Source organism: Balaenoptera ricei, chromosome 20 (genome assembly GCF_028023285.1).
Source record: "Balaenoptera ricei isolate mBalRic1 chromosome 20, mBalRic1.hap2, whole genome shotgun sequence".
Lineage (NCBI taxonomy): Eukaryota > Metazoa > Chordata > Mammalia > Artiodactyla > Balaenopteridae > Balaenoptera > Balaenoptera ricei.
In genome coordinates, this window is record NC_082658.1 from 63206740 (window position 1) to 63220868 (window position 14129).

Here is a 14129-nt window from a genome sequence, read left to right on the forward strand (position 1 = left end):
CGGCTGGGCTCTGAGACCTGGGAGCTTCAGCGTTTGGATCCCTGAGGAAACGGTGCCTCTGCCTCGCAGGTGGGCCGGGCCGTTGGGCGCTTCCTTCCGGAAGGGGAGCCCCTGTGGCGCAGAAACCCAGAAATCAGGAAGCTGGGTATCTGCAGGCTCCTGGGCATCAAGCGGCCGGGGTGGCTGGTGGGCGGCTGTTTACCTGTAGGTGGCAGTAGTGACACGGGAATGCGAGGGAAGGGTGCGGGGGGCCATGGCGCCCCGGGGTGGGGGGGGACGCCGGCCACTGAGTCATGGGCTCTGCAGTGCTTCCTGTTTCGTGCTTAGTTCATCTCACAGCTGCCACGTGAGAAAACCACTGTGATTATCGCATCTAGAGATGACGGAAAGCCTTGAAGAGGTTGCGTTCCGGGGGTCACACGGTAATTGGCTGAAGTTTGAAGCCACCAAAGCGTGGGTTCCAACTCCCTGCTCAGACCCCACAGTCACGCCTGTTTCTCCTGCTTCTGAGCCCAGAGGGAGACCCTGGGGACAGCTGGCGCCCAGCACCGATCTCCCCAGGCCACCCAGGGCCCGGCGCCCAGGGCCGCAGAGGGTGTGCGGTCATCGCTGCGTGGCATCACAGGCCAGGCCCTGCCGCGGATGCGGAGATGTGCCGCCTTCGTGCAGCTGCAGGTTTAGGCGGGAAGCCAGGTACCCCCACGGCCCGTTACGGCCGTCACATCGGAAGAACCTCCCAGAACAGAGTTGGAGCGGCCTTGAGAACTCGGCCCTTGCATGGACTGTTCCGTCAGGTGCTGGCGCCCGTCAGAAGCATCCCTAGGGATGGTATCTAAGGAGGCTCGGGGGAGGACGTGGCGGCAGCACTAGACATGGGCAGGCTGGCAGGGGCGAAGGCTTTCCAGGCCGGAGAAGTCCAAGTGACCTCCTGGGGGCGGGACGCAGATACAAGGCCCCTTGGCTGGCAGAGTCCTCTGGACCCAGATGTGGTTCCCGCTTTCACACTCGGGCAGATAACCTACCTTTTCCTGAAATGAGGGCTCAGCTCCGATGGGTCTCCTCTTCCCTTCGTTTGCTCTCACGGTGATGATCGGGTTTGGTGAAGTTCTGTGTAAGCCCAGGGATGCCAGCTTTCACCGCTTCTATTCAACACGGTGCTGGGAGTCCTTGCTGGAGCGATTACAGCGGAAAAGAAATAAAGGGCCTCCAAATGGGATCTCTGTTCACAGATGACATAACCTTGTATGTAGAAAACCTAAGGATTTCATGAAAAAAAAAAACCTGTTAGAATTAATAGATTCAGCAAAGCTTCAGGATAAAAAAATCAACACTCAAAAATCAGCTATGTTTCTATACACTAACAGTGAACAATCTGAAAAGGAAATTGAGAAAACAATTTCATTTATAATAGCATGAAAAAGAATAGCATCCCTAGGAATTAACCAAGGAGGTAAGAGACTTATACACTGAAAACTACAAAACATTGCTGAAAGAAAGGAAAGAAGATAAATACATGGAAAGACAACCCATATTCATGGGTTGAAGACTTAATACTTTTAAGATGACAATACTACCCGAAGTGATCTGCAGATTCAATGAAATCCGCATCGAAAGCCCACCAACATTTTTTGCAGAAGTAAAAAACTCCATCCTAAAATTCATATGGAACCTCAGGGACTCCAAATAGCCAAAACAACCTTGAAAAAGAAGGACAAAGTTAGAGGACTCAACTTTCCTGATTTCAGAATTTATAGTAATCAAAACAGCGTGGCACTGGCATAAGGACAGATGTAGACCAATGGGATAGAATAGAGAGCCTGGAAATAAATCTTCCCATATATGCTCAACTGATTTTTGACATGGGTGCCAAGACCATTTAGTGGGAAAAAGACAGTCTTTCCAACAGATGGTGCTGGGAAAACTGGATATCCCCATGTAAAAGAATGAAGTGGGACCCATACCTTATACCATATAAAAAACTTAACTCAAAATAGGGCAAAGACCTAAACATAAGAGCTAAAACCATAAACGTTCTAGGAGAAAACAGGGAGATCGCTTCATGACACTGGATTTAGCAATGATTTCTTGGCTATGACACCAAAAGAAAAAAATAGATAAATCAGACTTAATCAAAATTGGAAACTTTTGTGCATGAAAGGACATTATCAAAAGAGGAAAACACAGCCCGCAAAATGGGAGAAAATATTTGCAAAGCATATATCTGATAAAGGATTAATTTCCAGAATATATAAATAATTTCTAGCGACTTCCCTGGTGGCGCAGTGGTTAAGAATCCGCCTGCCAGTTCAGGGGACACGGGTTCGAGCCCTGGTCCGGGAAGATCCCACATGCCACAGAGCAACTAAGCCCATGTGCCACAACTACTGAGCCTGTGCTCTAGAGCCTTTGTGCCACAACTACTGAGCGTGTGTGCCACAGCTACTGAAGCCTGTGTGCCTAGAGCCCACGCTCCGCAACAAGAGAAGCCACTGCAGTGAAAGGCCTGCGCTCTGCAACAAAGAGAAGCCCCCGCTCACCGCAACTAGAGAAAGTCCGCGCGCAGCAACGAACACCCAACACAGCCAAAAACAAACAAATAAATAAATAAAAATTAAATAAATAACTTCTACAACGCAACAACAAAAAACTAAACTACCCAATTTAAAAATGGACTTGAATAGGCATTTACCCAAAGAAGATATACAGTTGGTCAATAGCATGTGAAAAGATGCTCAACATCACTAAGTCATTAGGAAATGCAAATCAAAACTGTGATGAGATACCAAATAACAAGGAGGTGAGGGTGTGGAGAAATTGGAATACTTGTGCACTGCTGCTGGGAGCATAAAATGGTGCAGCCGCTGTGGGAAACAGTCTGGCAGTTCCTCCAAAAGTTAAACATGGAATCACGGTATGACCACCAATCCCACTTCTAGGTATACACCCAAAAGAATGGAAGGCAGGGACTGAAACAGGTATTTGCACACCCACGTTCATAGAAGCATCGTTCACAGTAGCCAAAAGGTGGAAACAACCCATACAGATGAATAAACAAAGTGTGGTCTCTACGTGCAATGGAGTATTATTCAGCCTTAAAAAAGAAGAAAATTCTGACACCTGCTCCAACATGGATGAATCTTGAGGAAATTATGCTTCATGAAATAAGCCAGTCACAAAAAAGACAAATATTGTATGAATCCACTTATGTGAGGTACTTAGAGGGGTCAACTTCATAAAGACAGAAAGTAGAAGGGTGGGTGCCAGCGGCTGAGGGAGGGGGATGGGAGTGAGGGTTTAATGGGGACAGAGTTTCAGTTTGGGAAGATGAATAATTTCTGGAGATGATGGTGATGACGGTTGCACAACGTGCATGTCCGTAATGCCACTGAGCTGTGCATTTAAAAATGGTTAAGATGGTAAATTTTATGTTATGTATATTTTACCACAATAAAAAAAAAATCACGGGGGACTTCCCCGGTGGTCCAGTAGTTAAGACTCCGAGCTCCCAGTGCAGGGGGCCCGGGTTCAATCCCTGGTCGGGGAACTAGATTCCACATGCCGCAACTAAGAGTCCGCGTGCCGCAACTAAAGATCCCACGTGCCACAGCTAAGATCGCATGTGCTGCAACTAAGACCCGGCACAGCCAAATAAATAAATAAATGTTATTTTAAAAATCACCAAAAAAGAAGAAAAGAAAACAGAGGCCAATGTACTGTCAGAGTGGGGCAGGGGACTGGGGGAATCAGAGATCACTGGGACCTGTTACCTCATTTGGCAGGAAACAACACCTAGAGAACGAACCAGAGAAGAAAAGGGAAGCAGAGTCCAGGAGCTCAGGGTTAACGTGGCAGAGCCAGGACTGGAGCCAGGGTCCTCGAGCTGCAGGGCAGGGACTCGGTCTGTCTTGCCTCCTGCTGTGTCCCCGTGCCCAGCCCTCGGTGGCTGTTAGCTGGTGGGAAGGCACAGGGCGGGACCCAGGCAGGAGTGTCTCACCTGCAGCCATGGTTGGAAGCAAGTTCTCCATCACCACCACCCCCCTGCCCTCTCCAGCTGCGGGGTGGGGGAGAGGGGCTTACCCAGTCCCTGAGGACTTCACACCAGCTCTGGCTGGTTCTTCCTGGCTTGGCTTGTCCTGTGTGCCCTGCTTACAGGGGCTTGCCGTGGTCTGTCACAGTTGGTGGGCAGGGGCGGGGTTGCCACTCACTTCCCCGTGGCCCCGTGGCACTAGGGCCCAGGGATCGGGGCCCCAGTGCTGTGGCTGGACTGGGTCACGACTGGCCTTCTCCCTCTCCCTGCCTGCAGGTCAAGGATGGTGCAGGGCACTTCTCAGGCTGCCAATCTCAAGTACATGGCATGGGGACCACGGGGTTTTATTTTGCCTTAAAGTTACAGAGGAAGCTGCCTCTGTAGTCTGCGGGCTGGTCAGATGTACTTTATCTGCCTTTTAAGAGGGGTGAGGGAGGAGTGGGGCCTGCTGGCGTAGAAAAGGACATCCCATAAAGCAGGGGTGAGGCTCTCCAGTGGAAGAGGACCAGCTGCAATTAACATTCACAAAGCAGGTTAGGAATCTGGAGCAAGAGGCCGCCATGGCTCTGAGTACAGTGTTGGGGTTGATTTTTCTTTCCCCCTGGCTGGCCTGTGCCCACCTGCCCCACTAGCATGTAGCATTCCCCCTGGCTGGCCTGTGCCCACCTGCCCCACTAGCATGTAGCATTCCCCATGGCTGGCCTGTGCCCACCTGCCCCACTAGCATGTAGCAATCCGGAATCCAGAAGGCTGCTTCCATCACTGGTGCGTATCATTAGATGAGCTTCCTGCCCACCCAGACCCCCTTTCCTCCTTTCTCCACACTGAGCACGAAGCAACCCGGAGCGCTGTTTCTTTGCGCCGGCACCTCTGGGCTCCTTCTCACACTCTTGATTGTTGGGGAGGTAGAAAATTTGGCTGTTTTTTCCTCCATTCTCACCAAAAGGATGTTGCTGAATGCAAAAATGCTAATCCAGCCCTCTTCTGCCGTCTGGTGCTGGCTGCTTCTGAAGTTGCTCCATTTCACGTCAGAGTGTGGACGTCCGCAGCCAAGAAACCAAGCCACTGGGTCTGGAGGCTCCTCGCAGCAGGACCGCCTGGGATTTCCCACTGCGTGGGAGGGGTGAGGGGTGGGCTGCTGGAGAAAAGCCATGCTGGGAGAGGGCACTGTCATGGCTGGCAGGGTCGAGCGGCCTCCGACCAGGTGTCAAACCCGTGCCCCCTTCAGTGGAAGCGCGGAGACTTAACCACTGGACCGCTAGGGAAGTCCCAGGGTTGACCTTCAAGGCACCCTGGCCCCCAGCCCACACCGGGCAGGAGGCGGCCTTTTCTGAATGGAGAAAATGCCATGGCAACAGCGTCAGGATGACATAACTCCTTTACGCTGAAGGTTTAATGGGAGCTGTGTCTGCCCCGGCTCAGCCCAGCCCTGTCCAGCCCTGTCCAGCCCTGCCCTGCCCTGCCCGGGCCTGCTCAGCCCCTGGTCATTAGCATATCACCGGGGACCTCTAAAAGGTCAGCCCTTTGCAGCCTGGGTCACTGGTGCTTTGATCTTTCTCCATCCCAAGGGCTAGCTGGCGGGAACGACTTGGCCCTTGCCCCCTGGAGCATTGTGTTTCTGCTGTTGCACCAGGATTTATCTTCTGTTTTGACAATTTACATGATAAAAGAAATGAGCCTGAACTTTGCATCCTCTGGCCTGGGGACAGGACGGAGGGAGGGAGCCCGTGGTAGTGGCCACGGTGGCAGGGCGATCACATCCAACTCAGTTCTGTTGCTGGGGGGAATTCTTTTATGAGGAGAGGAAAACGAGAACTGATTTGAGCTCCTTTGTCAGCCGTACCTCCTTCGTCTGTCTCAGCCGAGCCAAATACCCACAGCTGTATTTCTGTGGCATTTCCAGCAAAATGAAAAGAAAGAAGCATTCTTTGGGAGTTGGTTCTTTATAATCAAAAGGAGTATCTATCTTTTAGCTTGAAAACTCAGAACCCCGGTAATTGAATACAAAGCGCTGACCCCGAGGATGGGTTCTCATGCCTTTTGACCCCCTTCCCGGTGCTGGTGGAGGAGGGAGGGGGAGGGGCAGGTTCATGGACTCTGCTGCTACCCCGAACTTGGATGTGAGGTTCATTGATTGAACGTTTCCTCTGTTAAGCCTCCAAGACAGTGTCCCCGTGGCCCCGCCACGGTGCCACTGCCGCTCTCTCTTCCTGAGTCTGTGCCGCGGCCCGTGCTGTGACCAGACAGACCACCGGCGGAGGGCGGCCCCTTGGCCAGCTGGCCTGTCCCTTCGCTGGCTCCGAAGGATCGCAGGCAGGGCGGCTTTATTAAGAGGCCGCTGGGTTTGTGGCCGCAGACAGCCCTGCTGTGTGACCCCAGGGGGAGTCCCCTCCTCTGGGCGTGGACATCTTGAAGGGGAGGGCCCTTCAGAGAGCCAAGTGGCCCAGCGAGCGGGGGGCAAGGGTCGTCCCGACGCTGCCTCGTGCTGCCCTCACCTCGAGCAGCCTCCGCCCTCGGTCTTCCCTTCTCTAGACTGGACGGTGCTTTGGCCGTTCCTCCTGCGTGCCTGCCCCTGCTCTCCCCGATCAAATGCTCCTGCCAGGCGGCACCGTGGGCTCTGGTGGTTGAGACCCCATCCCCCGCCCAGCCCACCGCACGCACCGGCTCCTCAGGGGCGACTCTCACCGCTTGGGGGTGGGTTCGTTCCTTCGCGGGTAGGGAGTCTTTGGGTGACCAGGGTGACGAATAAAGGGGGTGAAAAGGTTGGGGATATAGCCTTTTTGGTAAAAATTAAAGCAGTGAGGCGTTTTCCACGCAGACTGAAGGCTGTCGCACAGATGTTTGCAGCAGTGGCTGTTTGGAGTGTGTGCTCACCGCTTGTAAGGACAGCCTTCGTTTGGGCGTGTGAGTTCCAGGGTGTTGTGTACAAAACGAGCATCCCTTCTCCGCAGCTGCCTCCAGTAAAACAAGGCCACTTCCAACACGTACAGAGGTCGTGGGGTTTTTATGGAGCGTCAGTGGAAGTGCGGGTTGTTTGAAGCTGTTGTTGAAAGGGTGGTGATGGTCTCCCTCTCGAGAATTGTGTAGTTAGGATGGGGCAGGCTTGGAATTCAGTTAAGATCCCAACGTTGGGTCCAAACTCGCCTGTGCTAACTGCTGAGGCCATATCAGCAAATGCCTAGGTGTTAGAGACAGACAGACCTGAGACCGCATGTCAGTGCCACCAACTCAGCTATGTGATCCCAGCCAAGGACCCCACCTCTGAGCCTCACTTCCTTCTTTCTAAATGTGGGAGAGAATCATGCCTACCTTAGGGGGATTTTTTTTTTTTTTTAATTTTTAATTGTGTTAAAACACACATAACAAAATTGGCCATCTTCACCATTTTTAAGTGTTAAATACATTCACACTGTCGTGCAACCACTCTCTAGACCTTTTTCGTCTTGCAAAACTGAAGCTCTGTCCCCATTCAACAGCAACTCACCACCTCCTGCCTCCAGCCTCTGGCACCCACCATTCTACTTTCTCTCTATGAATTTGACTACTTTAGGAAGCTCAAATAAGTGGAATCATACAGTATTTATCTTCTTGTGTCTGGCTTATTTCACTCAGCATAATATCCTTGAGGTTCTATTCATGTTGGAGCAGGTGTCAGAATTTCCTTCCTTTTTAAGGCTGAATAATATTCCATTTTGTGAACTTACCACATTTTGTTTATCCATCATCTGTGGCTGGACACCTGGGTTGCTTCCTGGCTATTGTGAATAATGCTGCTGTGAACATGAGTGTGAAAATATCTCTTTGAGATCCTACTTTCAACTCTTTTGGGTGTATACCCAAAAGTGGAATTTCTGCATCATATGGTAGTTCTCTTTTTGATAATTTGAGGACCTGCCATATTTCTTATAAGGGCTATATCATTTTCCATTCCCACCAACAGTGCACAAGCAGTTTCTCCACATCCTCTCCAGCACTTGTTATTTTCTGGATTTTTAAAATATATATTTTATTTATTTATTTATGGCTGCACTGGATCTTCGTTGTGGCACGAGGGATCTTTTAGTTGCGGCATGTGGGCTTCTTAGTTGTGTCACGCATGTGGGATCTAGTTCCCCCACCAGGGATGGAACCTGGGCCCCCTGCACTGGGAGCGCAGAGTCTTACCCACTGGACCACCAGAGGAGTCCCTATTTTCTGTGTTTTTTGATAGCAGCCATCCTAGTGGGTGTGAGGTGGTATCTCATTGTTGTTTTGATTTGCATTTCCCTAATGACTAGTGATATTTAACACTTCTTTTTTCATGGACTTTTTGGCCATTTGTATACCTTTTTTGGAGAAATGTCTGTTCAGGTCTTCTTTATTTATTCTAAAGGATACTAACTCCTTCTCAGATTCGCAAATATTTCCTAACATTCCGTAGGTCACTCCGTTTTTACTCTGTTGATTGTGTCCTTTAATGCACAGAAAGTTTTAAATCTTTGTGCAGTCCAGTTTATCTATTTTTTCTTCTGTTGCCTGTGCTTTTGGTGTCACATCCATGAGTGAAATCATTGCCACACCGGATGTCATGAAGCCTTTCCCCTGCGTTTTCTTCTAAGAGTTCTAGCTCATGGGAGTTTGGTGAATGAAGGGCGGCGTTAGGAGTCAGCCCTCGGCCCCCCTCCCAGGTATTCTCGTGGGAGCAGCACCCAGAGCTGCTGTCGGCTCAGCCCGTCTGCTTGGTGGGAGAATGGGGTGGGTCCGGGTCCCTCCTCTTTCCTGCCGGGGTCCTTATTCCAGGAGAAGTGTAAGCCAGTTTTCTTTCTGAATTTGCAGAAAAGGCTACAGACGGCTCCCTACAGAGCGAGGACTGGACGTTGAACATGGAGATCTGCGACATCATCAACGAGACGGAGGAAGGGTGCGTGTCCCCCGCCCGGGGCAGGCGGGTGGCGGGCCACTCGAGTCAGTCTGTGTCCAGCCTGTTGCCCTGACATCTGACAAGTGGTGCTCCTCATTCCCTCACCCCTCCGTCCACCGCCCGCCCGCCCACTCAGAGTCAGAGCAGTGACCGCCTCTTTCAATCACAAGGGGAATGACGTTGCTCGGCTTCCGGGTCCCTTGCAGCCTGATCCCCACCTCCTGCCCTCCGCAGCCCTGGGGACTGGCTGGAGCCCCAGGAGGGAGAAGCCCCTGGGGTGTGTAGTGGAAGGCGGGGCGCGGGGAAGACTTGCGAGGCCCAGGCCCCCCCACCCCTGCGCTGCTGGGCCTGTTCTTGCTGCTGTATTTACGTCCTCTTCTGCATCACAGGTACATTCCATGTGTACTGCTTCCAAATTAGTCGGTGTGTGGCCCTCTGTCCACACCATAAAAATGGAATTTACGGTAGCCACACCCTCTTAAACCATCTCCAGACCTGGGCAGCCCTGGCCTTGGCGCTGCCCTTACTGGCCTTGCCACATGGAGGCTGGGGACCAGCCACTGACGGTTGGCCCTGCCTTCATTCAACAAACATGTCCTGAGTGACCACCTCGTGCCGGGTCCCAGAGCGAGTACTGAGGGCACAGCAGGGACGGGAGAGACGGAGTCCCTCCCCTGTGCCATGAGCAGGACAGTTACCACGCACCCTGCTCAGCTGGTGACACGGCGGGGAGGAAGAGCTGGGGGTGAGTGCTTGTGAACAAGCCACCCAGGAGGGCCTGGCCCAGGTGGCTCGAGGGGCGGAGGTGTGAGGCCCAGGCCAGGGAAGGGCTTCCCAGCGCACGGTCCCAGGACAGAGGGGGTCTGTCGTGTTTGAGGGACAGCAGCGGGGCCGGGATCCAGGCAGGGACCCTGGCTTCCACTTGGTCTGAGTTTCATCTTATTTATTTATTTTTAAAGATTTATTTATGATTTATTTATTTATTTAATTTATTTTTGGCTGCATCAAGTCTCAATTGAGGCATGCAGGATATTTCCTTGTGGTGTGTGGGCTTCTCTCTAGTTGTGACACGCGGGTTTTCTCTCCTGTAGTTGTGGTGTGGGCTCTGTAGTTTGTGGCACTCGGGCTCTAGTTGAGGCGGCGGGCTTAGTTGCCCCGCGGCATGTGGGATCTTAGCTCCCTGACCAGGGATCGAACCCACGTCCCCTGCATTGTAGGGCGGATTCTGTACCACTGGACCACTAGGGAAGTCCCCATTTTATTTTTTTTATAGTTTTTTTTTTGTTTTGATTTATCTGGCTCCTCCAGGTCTTTTTTTTTTTTTTTTTTAATTAATTTATTTATTTATTTATTTATTTATGGCTGTGTTGGGTCTTCATTTCTGTGCGAGGGCTTTCTCTAGTTGTGGCAAGCGGGGGCCACTCTTCATCGCGGTGCGCGAGCCTCTCACTATCGCGGCCTCTCTTGTTGCGGAGCACAGGCTCCAGATGCGCAGGCTCAGTAATTGTGGCTCACGGGCCCAGCTGCTCTGCGGCTGGTGGGATCTTCCCAGACCAGGGCTCGAACTCGTGTCCCCTGCATTAGCAGGCAGATTCTCAACCACTGCGCCACCAGGGAAGCCCTCCGCCAGCTCTTAATTGCAGCACTCAGGATCTTTAGCTGCAGCATGTGGACTCTTAGTTGCGGCATGCAGGATCTAGTTCCGACCAGGGATTGAACCTGGGTCCCCTGCATTGGGAGCATGGAGTCTTAGCCACTGGACCACCAGGGAAGTCCCTGAGGTTCATTTTAGGGACCACGCTGGCTGCCGTGCCCAGGACGGCCGGGCTGGGGCTGTCACGATCACCCTGGTGTGAAGCGATGGCAGCTTCGACCGGGGTGGCAGTAGAGGGGGTGAGAAGCCATGAGAGTCTGAGCATTTCTGAAGGCAGAGCCAGTGGAATTTGCACTGTGGACTTGAGAGGAGAGACAGGATAGATAATCCAAGGTTCGGGGCAGCTGCATCCCGAGGCCCAGCAGGCCGGGTCGGAGGTTCAGCTAAGGTTCAAGCCCTTCCGAAGCAACGCTGGCGGGAGGGGTGGAGGGCTTGGCCGCCCTGGGGGCAGCAGGTTGGGAGCCCTCTGGGAGGGGAGCTGCGGGCGACCAGCCAGCTCAGTCCTGGCAGGAGACGGGATGTGTTGGGGAGAAGGCATTTTAACCCCGCAGCCCCCAGGCTCCTTCCTGCCCGCCCCGCCCCCGGCCCCTCAGACGCTCGTGGGTCCAGCTGTCCACGTTTATTGAGCCCATGGGTGGGGCGCGGCCTCTGGAGGCCGAGGTGGGTGCTGGACGGGCAGCCGAGGCCGTGGGTGCAGAGGGGAGGAAGTGGGAAGTGCGGCTGGGGTGGGGGGGCGTCTGGGGGTGGGGGGCGTCTGGACCAGAGGCCGGAAGGTGGCTCAGGCCGGCCAGCTGAGCTTTCCTCCGGGTCACCCGCCGGGCTGGGCGCTCCAGCTCCCTTTGCCCATGTCGCCCGCCCCTCCGTCTGCCACACCGAGCTCCTCCCTCACCCATGGACCTTCCTGGCATCTCTCTGGCCCCGCTGGTCTTTTGGTTCCGTGAACCTCCCACTCATGCCCAGCTTGCGGGTCCCCAGGAAGCGCAGGGACATGCACACGTGTCAGAACGGAGCGTCCTCGTCCCATGGGGGCTGGAGCCCAGCCCCTCCCCCTGCCTTGTCGAGGGAGGGTCCTGGCCTCTGCTGTCGGCCTCTTCCTGAATGAGAGGAAGCCTGCCCTCTCCCTGTCCCGACGCCCCGCGGATAAGCCCCCCTTGTGTGATCCCCTCACAGCCCGTATTGTACTTGGGCTCATCACAGCTCAAACTCGCGTGTTTTGATGTGTGTGGGAGGGAGTGTCTGCCTCGTCCCCAAAGCCCCGGGCCCCGAGCTCCCTGAGGCAGGCATCTGTCTTCCTTATGGCCACGTCCCCACCACCTGGACACATTCATGAGGTAAGAGAATAAGTGGGCAAAGTCCCTGGGGACTCACGGCCTGAGGACGAAGGGGGTCGTGACCCAGGGCGACATTGGCTCCACGAGGGAGGCCAGTGCCAGGCTCCTGGGGAGGGGCATCCAGGTGGGGTCCAGCAGCCGCCCAGGGGTCAGCGGGCAAGGTGGGTGCATGGCAGGGCAGGAGAGAGGGACCAGGGGCCTGGGTGACCCTGGGTGGGTTCCCCTCCCGTCTCGGTCCGCTCGGGTATAAAGTGGGCCCCGGCAGTGGCTCGCTCGTGGCTTCACTGCCCCGCCCTGTGCCCGGCCCACACCAGCTCAGGCAGCGCCCTCCAGCCCGACAGGGCAGGGCCAGACCATTTTAATGAGGAGGGGCTAAGGCTCCAGCACGGGAGCTCTGTCTGCGCTTCCTTTATTTATTCGGAGCCCACCTCTGGGAGACGGTCCTGCTGGGCGCCGATTTGGTGAGCTGTCCTGCAGGCCCCTCCCTGGGCTCGCCCTAACGCCCAGGCTGGGGTCACCTCCGGCCTGGGGCCTTGCATGGCTGCCCCTCGTGCCCTGGCTAGATAACCTCCCCGGGACGTTTTAGACCCTGTTTACCGGGCCTCACCCAGACCTGCCTAGTTAGGTGCAGCAGGCACGTGGATTAGGTAAATGCCCTTCAGGCAATTCTGACATGCGGCTCTGGTGAGGATCCCCTGACCTGGTCGTTTTCATGACCATCTTGGACCTTCCCCAGCTCATGGACTCTTTGTGCCCCAGCCTCTAAACTGGGGTAGCCCTGGATAAATGCAGCGGAGCAAGGGAACAGCTGGGAGGGGGCGGCCGGGAGGAGAGGAGGTGTCCAGGGTGGGCGGGGCGCAGCAGCGCCCGCCTGGGGTGTAAGTGGGAAGCAGCTCAGAGGTGGCAGTTCTGGAGCCGAAGGACAAGGTGGGCTCAGGATGACCAGAGAGAAGGTCTCTTCTGGGTCTGGGGTCCAGCTCCCGCGGCCCCGACCTCTCCCCATGCTTGGGGCCCTTTCCTGCTCTGCTGGGCTCCAGCACCCCACTCCCCTCTCCCAGTTTCCTGCTCTGCGTCTGATCGGCTGCTGTGCGGGTCCTCTGACAGGACTTTGATTCTGTCTCCGAGGCTGCTTCCCGGGGGAGAGAGAGAAATACTCGCTTTGGTGCTCCCCAGTGCCTCTCAAGCAGCACTTCCCCGATGGATTTTCGGTGGATTTTCACTTTCTCTCTAACCCGGGAGCCTGCGGCCTCTCTGATTTCCCGCCACCGCACGCCGCCCCAACCCGGGAGCTCCGTGAGTCACGAGTGAGCAGAGCCCTGGGAGGCTCTTCCCATGTAGTGCCCCGTGGAGTTCAAGAGGAGGGATAGAGCGTGCTCGGCGGGGCCTTTGAGACAGAGGAAATCAGTCCCCGCTCCTGGCCGGCGGCTGCTGACCTTCACCAGCCCCAGGCCACAAAGTCCTCGAAGCCGAGAGCCTGTCAAGTCCCGTGTTTGCAGAAATCAGCACCCCCGTTTGGGAACTGCAGCCACACTGCAAACACACCTGGCAGGGACCCCTCCCCAGGGAGCCGAGAAGTCCCGCAGGGAAGCCATGCTTCAGGTGACTCGGGTCTGTTTATTCCTTCTAGAAGCCTCGCCTTGCTTCTGTGTGTTTCTGTTGAAATTGGGCTGATTGGCAGAGCTGCTCCCCTCTCCTTCCCCAGCTCCCTCACGCACTTCTTGAGAGGATTTTTTTTTTTTTTGTCTTTGTTTTCTGCTTGCAGGCTTTCTCTAGTCGCGGCAGGCGGGGGCTACTCTTCTTTGTGGTGCGCGGGCTTCTCATTGCGGTGACTTCTCTTGTTGTGAAGCATGGGCTCTAGAGTGCAGGCTCAGTAGTTGTGGCTCGCGGGCTCTAGAGCGCAGGCTCAGTAGTTGTGGCGCATGGGCTTAGTTGCTCCACGGCATGTGGGATCTTCCCAGACCAGAGCTTGAACCTGTGTCCCCTGCATTGGCAGGCAGATTCTTAACCACTGTGCCACCAGGGAAGTCCTGGTAAATAGATTGTATTTCCAAACTGTCGGAATAGGAGGCCCCAATTTATGAACCTTCACTTTAGGAAAGACCCAGATTATGCTGGCCTGCTGATGGGTGGGCGGCAGGAGCCCACTTGTGATAGCAGAGGGTGGGGTTCCCCAGAGCGGGCCATGGGCGCCTGGGGACCCTTAGACACGGGCACTGC

The 14129-nt window shown here is 54.6% G+C and overlaps 1 protein-coding gene across 4 annotated transcripts in view; it reads left to right on the plus strand.

Moving 5' to 3' along the window:
* TOM1L2 (target of myb1 like 2 membrane trafficking protein) overlaps positions 1–14129 on the plus strand; it is an 81966-nt gene that overhangs the window by 34364 nt on the left and 33473 nt on the right. For all 4 annotated transcript variants that reach the window (XM_059908811.1, XM_059908812.1, XM_059908813.1 and 1 more), the window contains exon 2: positions 8843–8927. In XM_059908811.1, the coding sequence (XP_059764794.1) occupies positions 8843–8927 (85 nt within the window). The remainder of the gene's footprint in view (positions 1–8842; positions 8928–14129) is intronic.